This window comes from Astyanax mexicanus, chromosome 13, assembly GCF_023375975.1.
Source record: "Astyanax mexicanus isolate ESR-SI-001 chromosome 13, AstMex3_surface, whole genome shotgun sequence".
NCBI classification, from domain to species: domain Eukaryota; kingdom Metazoa; phylum Chordata; class Actinopteri; order Characiformes; family Acestrorhamphidae; genus Astyanax; species Astyanax mexicanus.
In genome coordinates this window covers 37,463,996-37,482,915 of record NC_064420.1, presented here as the reverse complement: position 1 = coordinate 37,482,915, position 18,920 = coordinate 37,463,996, and the positions used below count along the sequence as shown (strand labels likewise).

Sequence of the window (18,920 nt, the reverse complement as noted above, 5' to 3'; positions counted from 1 at the left end):
AAAAAAAAATCAACAAAAAACCGCCACCACTGCATGAGCTATGGAGCAGCAGAGAAAGCAAACAAAATCATAAATTAAACGTCGCTAGCGTAGCAGACCGAGCAACACAGAGCGAGAGGGAAAAAAAAAATCTGCAGAAGACAGACTAGAGATTAAACTTGCGTCACCGAAAGTGAAAATCTTCAAAGCCTGGAAATGTGAGAATTTTAGGCCTTAAAGTGCATGACCATGGATTTTTTTTTTTTTGAGCTGAAGGTATGTGCAGAAATACTCACAGGCAGTAATGCGAGAGCAGAAAGTCAGAGAGGAAAAGGAGGTAAAGAAAAGGAAAAAGTTAAAAAAAAAGTTCTCTAGGTACGGTGGAGCGCTGGATGTAAAAAAGTGAGGTAGAGTATCTCTCCCATCAAAGAGTTGGCAGGCAGAGGTGTTGGCAGCGGCTGACTGGCACGGCCTTATCGCGGGGCTTATGAGCTCAGCGTGCACGGGCAAGCCATCGCGCTCGCATTCCTCCGGGGGGGACGGCTGCTTGGCCCGGAAAGCCTGTTTTCAATGGCGCGGCTTATGAAACCGTACACCTGACTTTACCGGCCAAACTGTCCGGGGAGGAACCGGCGGCGACGCTGCAAATCGCTTGAGTGCTGCCAGTGGCCGACTCTATCTCGTTCCCCGCGTCTGCCTGTCTTTTACAGCAGCATTTACTGCATTTACTATAGGATTCCTGCAGAAGTGAGGCTGTAGAAATTTGGCAAAATTAAATAAAAATGTTTAAAGCTAAGTTATGTAACAAATTGTCTTTGAAATATCGGCTTTAAAATCATATTAATGCTCTAACGACTGTAAAAGAGAGAACGGCATCTGAACAGTCACTGTCATTTCAGGTCGAAAACGCTGCTACTGCTCTATGGAACTTCTATGGGTCTTTTTGACTTCTCTCTTAACTGTATAGTGCAGAAAAAAACCCTTTTGTCATATTTATATAGAATCCTATAGAATATTATTCTACCACCTCAGGCCACATGCTTCTTTCACTTCAGATGCTGCCTCTGTTTCTCTCAGCTTGTCCAGAAATGCATGTGTGCGGTTGTTCATTTGAAGGAGTTTAAAGTCTAATTTGTATTTACAGCTGCAGTAAATGTTGTACATAAACATTTATGCTGCTCAAAACTTCATCCACAATCGCCCATGCTCACTTTTAAAAGTCTTGAATTTGCTGAGTTTGCAAGAACTAAACAAAAATATCAGCAGAAAAGTACACAAGGAGAGGAAAGAGAGGGGCTTTTGCTTTATGTACTTATAAAATCTAATCGATAGGCATTTGTTAGCTTATTTCATTAGACTATATATTGGGAATTTATATGTTGTTGCTGTGCAGAAAAGCTTTGTCTCTCTGTATTACATCATTTAAATCTAGCAGTTGTTCTTTAGGGCCTAAATACAGAAATGATTTAATTGAATAAAAATACACTTTACAACAGTTCACGACATAAAAAATACTACAATTTGTCTAATAACTTTACCTCAAAATTAAAAATCACATCAAAACTGGGAACAAATGTACCATTACACCTCTCTGAGAGCATTTCAGGCTCAGAGAGCGAGAAACTGAGGAGGTGGTGGGTGGTACGAGTAGAAAAGGAGATTTAACAGAATTGGGAACGGAATCAACTGCCTGTGTGTATGTGTGTGTGTGTGTATGTGTGTGAGTCTGCAATGCGCCATGGTGCACCAACACAAACCTGCAAACTTCTGGGGGCAAAAAAAGTATGCCTGTGCAACGCTGTTATAAAACACACACTTACACACACACACACACACACACACACTTAGACTAATACACACACACACATATACAGAAACACAGACACACACACACACACACTCAGACAGGGGCACTAATTCTTTACAGATGCAGGAGGAGAGCAATTAAAACATTTATACAGCGCGGCTCTCGGATCGGCAGCCTGCAATTAAAAAGCATTCCTGATCAAATAAAAATGACAGTAATACGCTCCCATTCCGCACGGAGGCCGGCCTGATTAAATTTGCGCCGCTGCGAATAGCCGTAAAAGCCGGCGCCAATTACAGACACATTCTTTACAGACAAAAGTCAACAAGGTTAATGATGAATACCCCGAGTTTAAAAGCATAATTAAGATGTAACCCGCTAATAAAAAACAAGTCGGGGCAGGATTTGTGTTTATGCTTTTGTTTAACATCCTCCAACCTCCAGCAGCTCCTGTGCGACCCTGGGCCTGTAAATCCGAGGGGCTCGGAAAGGAAAGGAAAAGGAGCGGGGAAAAAAAAAACGGACCCACTTGTCGTTTCCATGGTATTGGTAATTTAGAGGGTTGGCTTGCAGCCAATCAAAGAGAACAAATCAATATACAGCAAACCTCAGGGCCCAATGGCAGCGTTATTTACTACAGTGAGCAGCGGCGGCCGCAGATCACTCACTCTGACATTCTGACATTGGGTGGGCTGGGGGGCTGGAAATAGAATTGTCAGCAATCTCCACCATGGAGCTCAGCTGGGTGAGCGAAGGTCTGTCAGTGTCCGAGCCAAGGTTAGCCAGGGTATGGTCAGCCTTTAGCTTTATAGATATTAGTGCTGTTTAATATGGACGAGAAATGCGATGTGCGATAATGCTGATGGATATCTTGATATCTGTGTTGAACAAGGTCAACAGTTTCATCAATTTCTACATTTCTGAAAGGTTTTTGATGCTTGGCTGGAGTCATTTTTTTCATGCAAAGAAGTAGTCTGGTGTTTGTTTTTACTGTGAACCTCTACCTCACTCTACCAAGCTCTACCTCGCTCTACCTCCAGCCTAGTTATGTCACATGAGTGACACAGTCTGCAGTGTGAAGGGTACCCTCTGTTGAGTAATGCAATTTGAGTTTTTTGTTATTCAAAATATTTATTGCACAGCCCTAATAGATATAATATTGCAGTGTTTTATATGATATTGAGGCTGTTTATGTATGGGTCTTGCAGTTGAGGACACACGAACAGACACAAATGAATACTCAAGGTAATACTAAGATATACCTAACTCAATAAACCAATTATTTAGTATATATATATTTTAACTCATTTCCATTACTCACAAATCTACATATAATCACTTATGATAGACTATACACCAAAAAAGTATCAAAAAAGTAATGGGACATGAACTATCATTGTTTATAGTATATATAGTTTACAATGGGAAAGACTAGGCTGATGTTCCTAGCAAACTCTAGGATTAGACCGTCACCAATCTTTAGCAAGGTTAGCCTAGCATTTACCCATATACGCTAAACAAGTTCACATTAGATCCAAATCACCTCTTAGCAACTCTACTGCATCTGGGGTCAAATTTAACCCATGTCAATTTGAAAGTATTCCTTTTAAAAGTTATACGAGTGAGGAAGTGGTGTCAGAGTGGTGGGCACACACTCACCGTGGGTTGGGACGCCCATGTTGCTGGCGAGCTGGTAGAGGCGCTGCTGCTGCTCTTCGTAAGAGCCGTGTTCGTTCAGCGCTGACATCATGCGCCTGTAGTGTTCTTCGGGGGTCATGTGAATGCCTGGCTCCAGTGTAGGAGTGTGAGAGTTTTCTGCAGAGGGGAGGACGAGAGAAGACACAAATACTAGGTCAAAATACATCATTATTTGAAGATTATTCCCAAGATATTAAGTCAAAAAGTTGAAAAAAAGAAATGATTATATAAAGATCTGAGAAATCTGAGAAACTCTGACCTTACAAAATCCTTAATTTACAGTCATACATTTTAGTATATCAAGATATTAATCAAATAAACCTAGTTAGTCAATTCTAAATCCCCAGAAAGGTCAAGAATCTGAGTAGTTATTTTAATTATTTTAATATTCTAAATAAAAATGTCATTATGTCATTACATTCAGATATGAGAAAATAGGTAAAAGTCAAAATAAGACCTAAAGTGATTATTTCAAGATATTATTTCAAGTTGAAAAAAAAGTTGATGATAATAATAATTGACCCGATCACTTATTTTAGGTCATAAATTTCAAAATATGTGCCTTCAGTCATTATTACTTTCATTAAACCAAGATATTAATTATCACAGAGATTTAAGTCATAATTTCAAAATATTTAACCAGACATGTAAGAAAAGGCCTATTTTGACATACTAAGACAAAACTGCTGCTAGAAACAGAAAAGCACAAAAAACAGGGGAAAAAGGTCATTTTAACTTTATTAATGTTAAATGTTATATAATTTGATATTGTAATACCATGATATGTTTTAAAAATATATATTTTTTAATTATATTGCACAAATATACAAATATATGTTTTATATGATGTTGAGGCAGTATATGTATTAATCATGCAGTTGAGGGCACACACAAACGAATACACACAATCTGATTTAGGAGAATCCTAAACTTTAGCATTATTAAATAGTAATTTATCTTAAAGGAATACTCCTCAGTTTATAAACTAAACTCCATTAATTACAAATCTGCACATGTTTAAAATAAAATAAAAAATATATATATATATAAAATTAACATTCTCCATACTGCCTGGCACTAGCATTACCAATCCTAAGCCAAAAGCTGGACATGGCTGGTAAAGAGGCTGTCAGAAAAGCAGGTGAGTGTCATGCAGAGATAGAGATGATGTAGACAGACGTGAACTTGTGTCCTACTGAAGATAGAGGGAAGAAGAGGAGTTTTAGGACAGGAGGATGGCTGGAAGCGCGTGAGCGGATGACAGAGAGCCGGCGCTATCTGCTCTGTGAAGGGGTGAACGGAGGGATGGGTGAGTGAATTATTAGGTGTGGGTCTGGCGGCAGTCTGCTTCAGAGATGGTAACCCGAGACTGAGACGGGGACGGGTGGAGGAGGGAGGGAGTGAGGGAGAGGGAGGAAGAGGAAAAGAAGAGGAGAGGAAAAGAGAGAGAGAGAGAGAGAGAGAGAGGGGTGAGAAGTAGGAAAAAGGAGGGGGATATTTTTACCCTCGCTCATTGAAAGCTGAGTCTGGCCCCAGGCTGGCGAGAGGGAGAGGGGGGACTGGGCCAAACACCGGATAATCCAGCCAAAGGCCTTCAGGTGTGTGTGTGTGTGTGTGTGTGTGTGTGTGAGTGTGTGTGTGAGAGAGAGAGAGAGAGAGAGAGAGAGCGAGAGAGAGGCGGAGATTGAAACCCATATCTATTACTCAAATATAAGCATCTATATTTAAAAAGAAAGGTTTCTATTATTTCATCCTTATAAAAAAAACAGGAACTAGAATACTGTGCCATGACTTTTGCCAAGAACGCTGCACTGACCTACTGCACATGCATGTGACCTGCAGCCTCCTGCATGGCTAGCCAGTGCTCAGACTCACTCACAAGATAACACCTTATCACAACTTTTCACTACAGGTGTGGGTGATCCCAAAGTGTCCCCTGGAGTAACGATCAAGATTTCACAATCAAATTATGTTTTCTCCTTTCCCATGACTTTTGGCATGTGAGTGTAAGTTATAAAGAGGTTGCTTAGACCTGGTACTTTTCACACTTTTTTTTCACAGTTTTTTTTTTTACTTTTGATATTTACTGCTGTTGAGAAGGCAGAAATGGCTATATACCAGCATTTACCATGGTGTCCCACAGGGTTCTACTGTAGGGTCTATGAAACTGATGTTAATAGGTGACGAAATGAAGTGTAGGCCTGTATACGTTCTTTTAGGTTTAGGCTTTTGAGGGATTTAAATATTGTCTCTCCAAAAAATTATCTCATCTATCAAGGATAGTATAACTATACAGAAGAAGGTAAAAAAAAACTTTTAATGAAAGTCAAGATAAAAATAATTATTTCCGTTATTTTGCAGCACTTCTATTAATTCATTCATCGTAAAATTTGGACACAAGGTGAAGGACATCTGCTGTGTTCAAACGATGTACTAAACTAAAAATGTACAAAAATGTAGATACGTGTTTTTCTTTGGACGGCGACAATATGGTACTTTTTTCTATAACATCGTCCCAAAAACTTTTTTGGCACCTTTATTTTTAAAAGTGTAAACACACGCTTTTTGACATTCTGAGAAAGTATGAGTGTGAATAATAGCAGTAAGTGGTTTAGATGTTTGTGTGTGTATCATATACATTTGCATTCATTTGTCTAAGGAGCACAAACTGAGGCTGTGGAGCGAGGAGATGTTTTTTTTTTTAAGCGTCTCGTTTTAGCAATGCGTACGCTAAGAGTGTCTGTTATGTCTGCGGCGATGAGCGTGTGAAATGCATTCGCAGTTGCCTTTTGTGTGTGGGCCTAGTGTGGGTTTCTGAGTCTTCCGGCTCCACAGGGGGTCTCGCCGAAGCCACGGGATGACTGGAGTCTGGATCCGCAGTTAAAAATCTGTTTGTATCGCTGCATCTCTCTGCGCTAAGCCTGCTGTAAGCCTGGCTCATTACAGCTTTTCTGTCTGCTTTACTCATTAAAGGTAATGCCTGATGAGCCAAGGCCTGCTAGCCTACCAGGTGTGAGGAGTGCGTTTGCGGCTGTATGTGTGGTTGGTTAGTGTAGGGCGGGGCCTAAGACTGGGGCAGCTGCTGGGTCCCTCATATATATACACACCCACCCACTCAAAATTTAAGTTGTTTGGGTGGAGCAGCAGATCACAGACACAAGACGTTAGATCAGCAGTGTCCTAAAGCCATCCTAATCCACCAGCGGGTGACCACTGCGGGCCCACTGTAATTCACTATAGCACCAGCGTGCCAGTAACGACCGTGCCTGCCCCCGTCGCCTCGCTGCAGTAAACACCCACAGAGCGATGAGTTTGCAGGTAAAGGCCTAAAAATAACGCTGTGAGTAACGACAGTGAGGTCTAAAAGCAGACCTGACAACATCCTAATTCTCGGGTGTGGACGTGGCGTCTTAAATACAGTTATTCTGTTCCAGGGCCCGCAATCCAAACAGCAGGACCTCTCAGCGTAGGAGTATAATGTTTAATGTTAAAATAAATGAGGCGCTGCATATAATAGAATTATAACATTTGAGTCCACACAGCTCAGTCAGAAGCTGGACTAAGAATCAGAGACGCATTTTACCACCATTGCACAGGAGTACTACAGTATTTAATCCTCACATTTGAACCCATACGTCACATTTAACCCTGGAGTAGAGTACCACAGCTGTGAACCTTTTTTCTGCCAGTCAAGGGAATTGAACTGGCAATTCTCTAGGCCCAAGCCGACTTCCAAAAAAAAAAGTATTGCTTAGTATTGTCGGAAATATGCAGATCTGTATCTCTGTATCGCCCACAATTTATAGATTAATGCCAAATACTGCACACACTATGCATGATACTTTTTAGTCCTGCCCAAAAAAGCATTACTCAAAAATATTTCTATAAATATTTCTTAAAATTACAGTCTATTGCTCAGCACCTCCAGCAATATACAGAATGCAAAACTTTTGCCCAGACTATACATATGAATGTTTAATATTGACAAATAATATACATATTATTGCTCAGTGCTGCCCAACATATGCAAATTGCTGCTTTAAATATACAGCCTTCTGCTCAGTATTGCCCAAAATATGCAAGAATGCTTAGTGCTGCAGTAAAAAATATTGGCACTGTAATGCCAAAACCTCATTTTTCCATTCAATTTTAACATTCAATGAAAGTCAATGTATTTCTTTTTTTTATTTTATAAGTCGTTATAGTCCATTTATTAAAGAATTTTGACACAAGGTATAGAACAGATCTGAACTATGACTAAAGCGATGAACCAGACAATTGCTCAGTACTGCGAAATACTTAATAATAGTTTAGTACTTCCAAAAAGTATCAATATCCAAAAATAATCAATAACAGTAATATATTGTGTATATTGTGTATTATTGAATACGCTTAAAAATGAATTTGAATTGTAGTGGAATCAGAACTGAATCTGTAGTGAATCACTGTTAACCAGATACAAACTACAGAAGAACACTGGTAATCAAGTACAGGAAGTCATGCATGTGGAGTATGGTCCCACCCCTCCCCACCTCCCACACACACACACACACACACACACACACCGCTCTATGTTCACAGCCTGAAGAGCAGCTGACCTAATCTGGGTGGCGGGCGGTAAATCTAGCATGGGCTGCTGGGGCATCGCCCTCCCTCTCACCTACCAGTTGTGCCGTCTTGGCTGTCGGCATGGGCACACATGCATGTGATTTGTGCCACCCAAGAGAGATAAAGAGCGAGAGAGAGGGAAAGAGCAAGAGACTGAGAGAGAAAAAGAGAGAGAGAAAGAGGGAGAGAGAGACTAGACACTAGAGATCAGGCTCTCCCCTGAATCCTACCTCATCTCTGCAGGGAGAGGCTGGGGACACAGTAAATAACAAGTAGGAGGTGAAAGGAGCCGTTCTAAATCTGAACCTAAATACTGCTCAGGGATGTGGGAGTGTGTCAGGTCTAACACACCAAACAAGTCAGATCTAATCAAGCAATAAAAAAACCCAACGCTCCGGCACCTCACGCTCCAATCACAGCGGACTCAAACCCAGCCCAGGTGCGGCAGTGACCTCACCAGCTCCTGACCGGGGCAATGACCATGACAAGCCAAATGGCAAAACCTGAAAAGCTACAGATGTCGGACCTCAAAGAGCCAAGGAAGGAGTGGTCCTTTCAAATAAATCTTGAGGTCCCAGAAGTCCATGTGCTTCCAGCAGCCCCGACCACAGGCCTTTCTCTGGCCTCAGCTCTACTTCCCGTTAATGACTTCCTCCTATCACAACAGCCCTCCTGCCTAACCCCGCCCTCCCTGCCTGCTCCCTAAACCAAGGGGTCAGTACTCCAAAAAGTATACACATGCATACATTTCTACAGCAACTGTATAAGGATCCTGCTTCAAATTCTACTACAACAACTTAAAAAATTAACAAGAAATTAAATGAATCCATTGAATTGTAGGAATTTGAATCAATGAAATCTGAGATAAACTGATTCCCTTCCAAAATAATCATTACAGAATTGCACAAAGTCAAATCAAATCTAAAATGCACTGAATCACTTCCCAAAGAGCTGTAAACTAAAACAATTGTAATAGAATAGAATTGAACTGCTTTCTAACATACTGTAAAATAATTCAAGCATTGAACAGCTGAATGAATTACTTTCTAGTGAATCATTATAGAACTGGATCACAGTGAAATAAGAAATGCACTTAAATCATTTACTTAAGAACTGTAATAGAACTGAATCACTGTGAAATCTGAAATCCACTGAATTACTTCCCAAATAATCTTTACAGAATTCAATCATGGTGAAATTTTAGATCTAACTGTAGCGAATTCAAAATCATTAAGAAACTGAATCAAACTGAAATTTGAAATCTACTGAATTGCTTCCGTACATTAGACATGAATTAACTTATGATAAGTTTTGAGATACACTGAATCAATCCTAAAGTACTGCAACTAGGGCTGGGTATCAAATTTAATACCAAAAACATACTGACCAAAATGTCTCAGTACTACCAAGTACCGAAAAGTCTAAAAACAATTTGATGCCATTTTCGATACTTTGCATGAAACGCGCATAAACAAATTGTTTTTGTTCCAACAGGATCCAAAAGTATGGTAGCCTCTCATAGTGACTGCATGAAAATACTCAATTATTGAGGTTACTCAATAATTATCACTTTTTGTATTTGTTGGTAAGAATTTAGAAAAAGATACTGGAAACATGTATCGTTTTGGTATCTGTACCGAATTCAAAGCATCGAACCTGTACTGGTATAGAAAAATTTGAAACGGTACCCAGTCCTAATCGCAACAGAATTTATCATGGTGAGATTTGAGACATCCTTAATCGTTGTAATAGAACTAAATCATGATGGATTTAATACCAAACTTTACTCAAGAGAATCATTATAGAATGGAATTACAGTAAAATCTGTGATGCACTGAATTGCTTCCCAAAGAATCCAAACAGAAATAAATCCCAATGAAATCTGAAACCTACTGAATCATTTTCTATTAAACTGCACTGTAATTCTATTCACTTTTAAAGCATTATAATAGAATTGACTCACTGAATTGCTTTCAAAAATGTCTTAATAGAATTGAATCTCTTTGTTTTAACACAGTATTGTAACAGAACAGATCTAAAAAAGATGAACAGTGCACAAAATCATTTAGTAAAGAATGGAAACTGAATCTTTGCGAGGTCAGAAGTTTACACCCGTAGTATTCTCTGAAGCACACAGTCAGTGTTTACATACAAGCATGGTGCAGTCCGTGTGTGTGTGTGTGTAAGTGTGTGTGTGTGTGTGTGTGAAAGTGGGTTATGTACATGAGGGTGGAGACGTCTCTCTGAGAGTGGCTCTTCTACCCCTCCTCTCCTCACCCGTCCTCCTCCCATCCCGACTGTCATTCTATCCCACCCTTTCCCCCACCCACTCCATCTTCCAATCTAAGGTTAAACGGCTCTGATTGCATCGCGTTTGTCCTTCTCACTCTCTCTCTCTCTCTCACACATACACACATACACACACACACACACACACACAGAGAGAGACACACACGTGCGCGCCTGGTCCTCTTTCTTACCTTTGGGGGAGGCGCTGCGGGGCTTCTTGCTGTCGGAGGGGCACTCGCTGCTGCTGTTGGGGGAGTATGCTCTCTTCTTGCCTAGAATGTCATCTGGAAAAAAAAAGACAAGGAGAGAGAAGAGTTGAGAGGAGGTGAGCGGAGGTGGACCGAGGTAGAGGGTACTCCTCCGAGCCTGTGGGAGGCGTGAGCAAGCGCTTCCTGAGCTCACTGTAGCTACCTGAGTACATGCTGGAGGCTGTGGAGAAGTGCGGATGAGGAGAGCTGATCTGGTGGAGTGGAGAGGGCCCTGAGCTGCCTCTGACCAAAATGCGCAGAGATTGAATGTCTCTCTCCCTCTCTCTCCCTCTCTCTCTCACTTTCTCTCTCTCTCTCTCTCTCTCACTTTCTCTCTCTCTCTCTCTCTCTCTCTCTCTCACACAACACTCACTTTCCCTCTCTCTCAATTCTCAAGACCTTCCTTCTTGCTGGCTCATTCCCTCCCTCTTTCTCTTGATCGCCCTCTCTTACTGTCTCCCACACAAAACACAATTTCTCTCTCTCTCTCTGTCTATGGTTCTTTTCTATGTATATCCAATAAGCACAATATTCCTCTCTCTCTCTCTTTCTCTCTCTCTCTCTCTCACCACTACTTTCCTTATGTCTCTCTCTTTCTCTCTCTCTCTCTCTCTCTCTCTCTCTCTCTCTCTCTCTCTCACTGACTCTATATCTCTCCTGATCTCCCTCTCTTACTATTTGTCTCCCACACAACACACTACCTCTCTCTCTGTCTCTCACTCTTTTCTAGGTATAGCCAATAAGCACAATAATAAACACACTACTTTCCTTAAGTCTCTCTCTCTCTCTCTCACTGACTATCTCTCCTGATCTCCCTCTCTTACTATTTGTCTCCCACACAACACACTACCTCTCTCTCTCTCTGTTTCTCAACCTTTTCTAGTTATATCCAATAAGCACAATAATAAACACACTACTTTCCTTAAGTCTCTCTCTCTCTCTCTCTCTCTCTCTCTCTCTCTCTCACTGACTATATTTCTCGCTCTTCCTCTCTTACAATTTGTCTCCCACACAATACACAATCTCTCTCTTTCTCTCTCTCTCTCTCTTTCTCAAGCTCTCTCACCCACAAGACACAATATCCCGCTCTCTCCCCTCACTTCTTTCCTTAGGTCTCTCTCTCTCTTTCTCTCTATCTCTTTCTGTCCTGCTCTCTCTGGTTATCCCATATAACACACACTCTGACTCTCTCTCTCTTTCTATTCCATCTCTTCTCTGTTTACACAGCCCCCTTGTTCTTTAGCCCGGCCTAATGCTCCAAAAAGCCCCTAAAACGGCAGCTCAGAGCAGAGCAAACAGGATCGAGCTCTCTCTCACTACACAACTTCTTTATTCTCTCTCTATCTCTCTCGCCCTTTCCTTAGACTGAGCTTCCCTCACTCTGTTTACATATTAAAGCCCACACCTTTAGCTATCTTAATCTTCCTTCTTCTATCGCGCCTTCTCACTCTCTATTCCTCTCTCTATCTCTATCTATCTCTATCTCTCTCTAACCCTCTATCTATCTATCATCTATCTCTCTGTCTCTCTTTCTCTCTCTCGCCCTTCGTGCTGGAGTCCTCAGGCTGTCTGCTGGAGCCCAGCGCAAACGCTAGGAACTAGTGTCTAGTGTACGATTACAGCACCCTCCTCCCCACAAACACACACACACACACACACATACACACGCGCCCGCACACACACTTACACACTCACACACACACACATCTCAAATCAATATCCTGCTAATCACGCTGGCAGGGCTGCTGAGAGCACGGTGCTGCATGCACGCAGGAAGGAAGAGACAGTTTGTCATTGCACTCTTTCTCTCTCTCTCTCTCTCCTTCTCACTCTCTCTCCATATCTCTCTATCTTTTTCTACTCTCTCTGCTCGTTTGCCGCAGCTGAAGCCGCAGATACCTCTTCCTCTCTTTCTCTTTGTTCTTTGATCGTCTTGTGTCTCACCAGAGCGCACAATAGGAGCAATAATAAATAAGAATAAGAATATACGTAAAGTGATTAATGCACATTGTTTGCTAAGTAGCTAAACTAAGAAAAAATACTATAACTCCATAACATCCTAGTTTTAACTGCAGAATCACAGTATCATGATGTCATCGTGGGCAATGTTGAAATGCCCTTCGACTACCACCCCTAGTTCTGATTGGCTGCCCCATGCAGCAAAAAGCAGTCAGATGATGCTACTAGGCATTTGTTTTTCGTATATACAGCTCTGGAACAAAAATAAGAGATCACTTAAAAATGACAAGTTTCTTTAATATTATTTAATTGAAAACCTCTGGAATATAATCAAGAGGAAGATGGAAGATCACAAGACATCAAACAAAGCTGAAGTGCTTGAATTTTTGCTTCAGAAGTGGCATAAAGTTATCCAAAAGCAGTGTGTAAGACTGGTGGAGGAGATCATGCCAAGGTGCATGAAAACTGATTAAAAAACAGGGGTATTCCACCAAATATTGATTTCTGAACTCTTAAAACCTTAAGAATATGAACTTGTTTTTTTGCATTATTTGAGGTCTGAAAGCTTTGCATCTTTTTTGTCATTTCAGCCATTTTTCATTTTCTGCAAACAAATGCTTTAAATGACAATATTTTCATTTGGAATTTAGGAGAAATGTTGTATGTAGTTTATAGAATGAAACAACAATGTTCATTTTACTCAAACATATACCTATAAAAAGCAAAATTAGAGAAACTGATTCAGAAACTGAAGTGGTGCTAGGTGGCTGCTAAGGTGCCTCAGATCATTGCTATGGTGTTGCTAATTGCTTGGTAAATAGGTATTATTTTATTGTAAGTTACTTGAGTATTGATAGGTGGCAGCTATCTAGGCAGCTACTATTGGTATCCTAGGTGGTTGCCATCTTTGCTCAGGTGTTATCAAGTGGTTGCTCTGGTACTCCATGTTAACACTTTAGTGCATGTGTTGCATGCATACATTTAAAGGGTGCCAAAAGTAAAATCCTTAGTACATTCTTCTAATAATAAGCAGAATACATATTAGATACAGTTACCATAATAATACATATTTGTTCATAAAAATACAGCAATGGCTAGACTACTAGTGTAAAATACTGGAAATGTGTTGTCTCATGTATCCCACAAACTATGAGCTGATAGTTTTAATACGTTAAGCTCCTATACCTTACATGCAACAATTTCTCTCTCTCTCTCATATTATTTACTGAAAACTTGTCAAACTTAATGGCTACAAAATAAGTAAGAGAATAAAGGGTTAAAACTGAACCACAGTATGGAACCACACAGAATCTGGACTTTAACAAGTCTGTACTACAAAAGCCAAATCACACACATGGCGCTCTGCCTCGTCCGCCTCTCAACGCCAAGCTCTCCGCTCACCCCTCTCTCAGATAAGAGCGATTGAGCGCGAGGTATAAAGGAGAGAAAGAGCAGCAAGCCCGTGCATGAAAGGACGTTTGGAGTGGAGAAGCGAGGTCCGGGGGGCTTTGTGGGCCGTGCGCCGCTCTAATGACGGCCGTTTGATGTGTTTTCTGAGGGGGACGGCAGCCTGTCCTGCTCCAGAGAGAAGAAGGGGCCTCTCTAATAGGCCCCCATCCTTTGTCCTCCATCCGAGGAAAAACAGCCACTTTTCCACCTCCCTGCCTGGACTGTCACTCCACTTCCCCTCCCTTCATCACTATTCAAGGTGACGATTTCGACTCGCTAGCTTTACTACACCCATTTTTCACTTTATATTTTGCTTATGGAACCAAAAATGTTTTGTATACGGCACGGGTTATTTCGAGTAAAGCGTAAATTATATGTTTCAACTAAATAAAAGAGCATTTTCGAGAGGAAAACACAGAATGGTTGCATAAATAGCGTGATTTGTACTCTTTCTGGCTATGATACCAAGGTGGTTGATATGGGGTTGCAAAGTGGTTGTTGGGTGGTTGCTATGCTGTTACTGTTACTAATTGTTTTGTTGCTATGGTGTTGGTAAGTCACTGTCAGGTGATTCCAAAGTGGTTGCTAGCTGGTTGCCTTTACATCCCAGATTCCGAGATGAGCATTATTGTATTGCAAGGTGATTCATGTGGTATTCTAGGTGGTTTCCATGATGTTTCCTTGTCTTTCCTGTTGTTTGTTAGGGTGTTGCTAGACTTTTGCTATGGTACCATAGCTGCAATGATATCAAGCTGCTATCATTTACTATCAGGTGGTTGCTCAGGTGTTGCTTAGTGGTTGCTGTGGTACCCCATGTTAATGGTTGGTGTACAATTATCATTGCTACTTTCAAAGGGTGGCAAACCTTTACATAGAAACCATATCTCCTGTCACAAAGCTGTACAAAACTCACATTGCACAATTAAATGGAACATTCTGGAGTTAGAATGGTGTCAATATCTTACAGCTCTGGAAAAAATTAAGAGACCACTTAATTGATGTTTCTAAACAGTTTCTCTGATTTTGCTATTTAAAGGTATATGTTTGAGTAAAATGAATAAAATGTAAAATGAAATTGTTTTTTTCTATAAACTACAGACAACATTTCTCCCAAATTCCAAATAAAAATATTGCGTTTAGAGCATTATTTGCAGAAAATGAGAAATGGCTAAAATAACAAAAAAGATGCAGAGCTTTCAGACCTCAGATAATGCAAAGAAAATAACTTCACATTCATAAAGGTTTAAGAGTTCAGAAAGCAATATTTGGTGGAATAACCCTGGTTTTTAATCACAGTTGTCATGCATCTTGGCATGTTCTCCTCCACCAGTCTTACACACTGCTTTTGGATAACTTTATGCCTTTACTCCTGGTGCAAACATTCAAGCAGTTCAGCTTGGTTTGATGGCTTGTGATCATTCATCTTCCTCTTGATTATGTTCCTTTTAATTTGGTAAAATAAAAAAAACATCGTTTTTAAATGGTCTCTTATTTTTTTCTAGACCTGTACTAATAATAACAAGAAGTCAACAGAATAATAATAAGAAGAAGAAGAAGAAAAAGAAGAAGAAGAAGAAGAAGAGAAACTGTATAACAATATAGTTTCCATTATAATATGTTTTGAATAATAATACTGCAACTGGTCATGAATAGTTCTGGAAATATGATACTTATTTTAATTCACAAAACTAAAAGCTTCGGGTTAAAATATATTATTCGGGCTAATAAATATTAACCAATATAGTTGTAAGAAATTGGAATCAGAATAGTCCATAAAAAAAAACATACATAAACTATTTCGCCCCCTTTTGTTTTTTTATATTATTTTTTCACAATAAAATTTAACAGATGCTTTAATAAACTTATTATATTGAAGCATCATATTATTATATTATATAGTCTTACATTTATATTTTGGCACCCAAAATAAAATAACTGATTTCTCCCAAAATTGAGCAATGGCTGTTAGAAGGGCTCAATTATTGCCACAAATTGTACAGTTTATGTTGATTTAAAATAACGTGTTCAAATTGACTCGATTTGCTGCATCACTTCCCTACACTGTCACTGTAGCTGTAGAAGTGAGTGAGCATATAGAGAAGTCAAGGCTATACATGGCAGCCAATTAATTTGCATTATAGTGATATTACCATAAACCACTATACATGCTGCTTCTTCACAGTGGGCTTCTATTACAATGGATGTCTATGATGACAGTTCTCTCTCTCTCTCTCTCTCTCTCTCTCTCTCTCTCTCTCTCTCTCTCTCTCTGACCCTAATCTCTCGGCTCTGTCTTTCCCACAGGGCTCAGCAGTGCTATCTGCAGTCCTGTCGCTCCACTCCTTATCAGGCCCTTCTCCACCCAGCCAAGCCCTGTGCCCCGACCATCTCTCCGCCTGCCAAGCGACGCCAGCGCCCTGGGCCACGCTCGGCCCCGTCCTCCTTTCACTCCATCTCCCTCTGTCTCTTCATCTCCATCTCCTCCACATCCACCCCTCGCATCCACCAAATATAATCATTCAGCCAAGACATGTGGGAGGGGTTTGCTGAAGGTATGAAACTAATGTTCGCTGGAGCTTATGAAGCTTATGATAGCTAATTAGCATCAAGCTAACTGTACTTAAGTAAACTGAAATAGACATGCTTATGTAGTTTCTGACACTTTATAATGGCACTGAACTTATTTATAAAAGTTAAAAAGCATGAATGAAATTCAGATTTCAGCTGGGTCGCTATTAATGTTTAAGCTCTATCATCTACCATCGTCTCTTCTATTTAGATAATAATGTGTCATAAACTGTCAGAAACCAAGATAAAAAGCCATATTTAAGACTCTGTGTTAAACTGACATTATTTTTATCGTTTATTTAAGCTGCAATACTTTGATTTTGCAAGCAAAATTACTCTCGTTTTAATAGGATTCACTATGATTAGCATGTTTGCCACAGAGAATTCTGTCAAAAACAAGTTTTGAGTGTGAAACTTTGCATCAAGCTGAACTGTGCTGAACTTTGACATTCATATTGACGTTTACGGCCAATAACCTGCTTCTGTTCTGGCTGAACTGAAGGGGTTACTAAGCTCTGAAAATCCAAAAGTGAGGAAATGCTAATATTAGCAAAGTCTAACCCTGACCGTTTAATTCCCACTGGTTCTAAATAAACTAAACTTAGAGAGAGAGAGAGAGAGAGACTGTAAGCACAGTCAGTTAGGAGACTATCATATCATTTCTTTATGCAAGTTTACTGAGGTGAGTTAGCTTGCATGCTAATTGCAAAGTTATCTCCTTACCTAAGGGAAGCTTTTACACTAAACCTCATAGCGCAGCAATGTACTGTAGCCAGTGTGTTACTTTCTGGAGATATTATGCTCATTTTTTGTGTTTAATTATTTGTGTTATCTAGCATGCTAGTTATTAAATAGAGTGAAAACAAACCTACTGGCCCAACTATGAATGATTTATAATGTAAATAACAGCTTGGTTAACAGCTAGGTTTAGGGTTTTTCTGCTATCCTTTATGGTAGCTGCTTTAAAAACTCTAAACAATACAGACTATTTGTACTGGACGATATGCTAAAGTTGATATCTACACATGTGGAAGTATATTATTAAGATATTCAGCTCTGGAAAAAAAGAGACCACCAAAAAATGATGAGTTTCTTTGATTTTACCAAATTAAAAACCTCTGCAATATAATCAAGAGAAAGATGGATGATCACAAGCCATCAAACCAAACTCAACTGCTTGAATTTTGCACCAGGAGTGCAGGCATAAAGTTATCCAAAAGCAGTGTGTAAGACTGGTGGAGGAGAACATGCCAAGATGCATGAAAACTGTCATTAGAATTCAGGGTTATTCCACCAAATATTGATTTCTGAACTCCTAAAACTTTATGAATATGAACTTGTTTTCTTTGCATTATTTAAGGTATTTTTGTGATTTCAGCCATTTCTCTTTTTCTGCAAATAAATGCTGTAAATATACAGCATTTATATAAAAACAATATTTTTTTTTGGAAATTTGGGAGAAATGTCATTTTACTCAAACATATACCTATAAATAGCAAAATCAGAGAAACTGATTCTGAAACTGAAGTGGTCTCTTAACTTTTTTCAGAGCTGTATATGAACACCCACAGTAAAGTATTAACATATTTTTTTTAAATATAATTTTTAGTCCTACAGACTAGCACAGAATGACGACTAGAACTCCTCACAGATAAACTGATTCAGGCTGAAATAGAGGAAAACGTTCTTCTGCATTCGCGGAGCTGCTTCTCCAGCTCTGGTCGGCTTCAGGATGGGCTGGAGCCAAAGGTTGGAGGAGGGCAGCGCGCCCATGGCACTAACACACGGCGGAGTGGAGGAAGCCTGGCTCCACAGCACGCTCCGTCTGCTTTTAGCGCTTAGACCTCACGCACATAATGCACTCAACAAAAGCACTGAGTGGAGGCCTAGTGTGGAGAAGAAGGCCTCATTCTGAACGGAGAATTGGAGGGGGCAGCGGCGGTGACTCATTCACACACACACACATACACACACACTTTATTACTGCTGCATAAACTTCCCACAACTTCATGTAGTTGTCAGATTTTAACTTTTGTGTGATTTATGAGGTTTTGAGAAAATAATACACTAAAAAAGTATTTTTTTCCTAGTAAGATTTCTTTAAAAAAAAGCTTAATATATTCGAAGTAGGAATTAAATTAAGTAAAATACCTGATTTTATATCTTAAATTTGTACACAAGAATCAGAAAAACTTCAGTGGTGACTTTTTGTGCTTATTTTGGATTTAAATGACTTAAAACAAGGCAAAATAATATTTTTTGATAATTTTGCTTGCTAAGATTTTATTTAAGCAGTTTTCTGGACAAAAAGCTAC

The 18,920-nt window shown here is 39.9% G+C and overlaps 1 protein-coding gene across 3 annotated transcripts in view; it reads right to left on the bottom strand.

The window, feature by feature from the left end:
* samd11 (sterile alpha motif domain containing 11) overlaps positions 1–18,920 on the bottom strand; it is a 94,881-nt gene that overhangs the window by 26,435 nt on the left and 49,526 nt on the right. For all 3 annotated transcript variants that reach the window (XM_007246279.4, XM_007246278.4, XM_015605083.3), the window contains exons 5-6: positions 10,573–10,665; positions 3,446–3,601 (exon numbers count right to left, since the gene is read on the bottom strand). In XM_007246279.4, the coding sequence (XP_007246341.3) occupies positions 3,446–3,601; positions 10,573–10,665 (249 nt within the window). The remainder of the gene's footprint in view (positions 1–3,445; positions 3,602–10,572; positions 10,666–18,920) is intronic.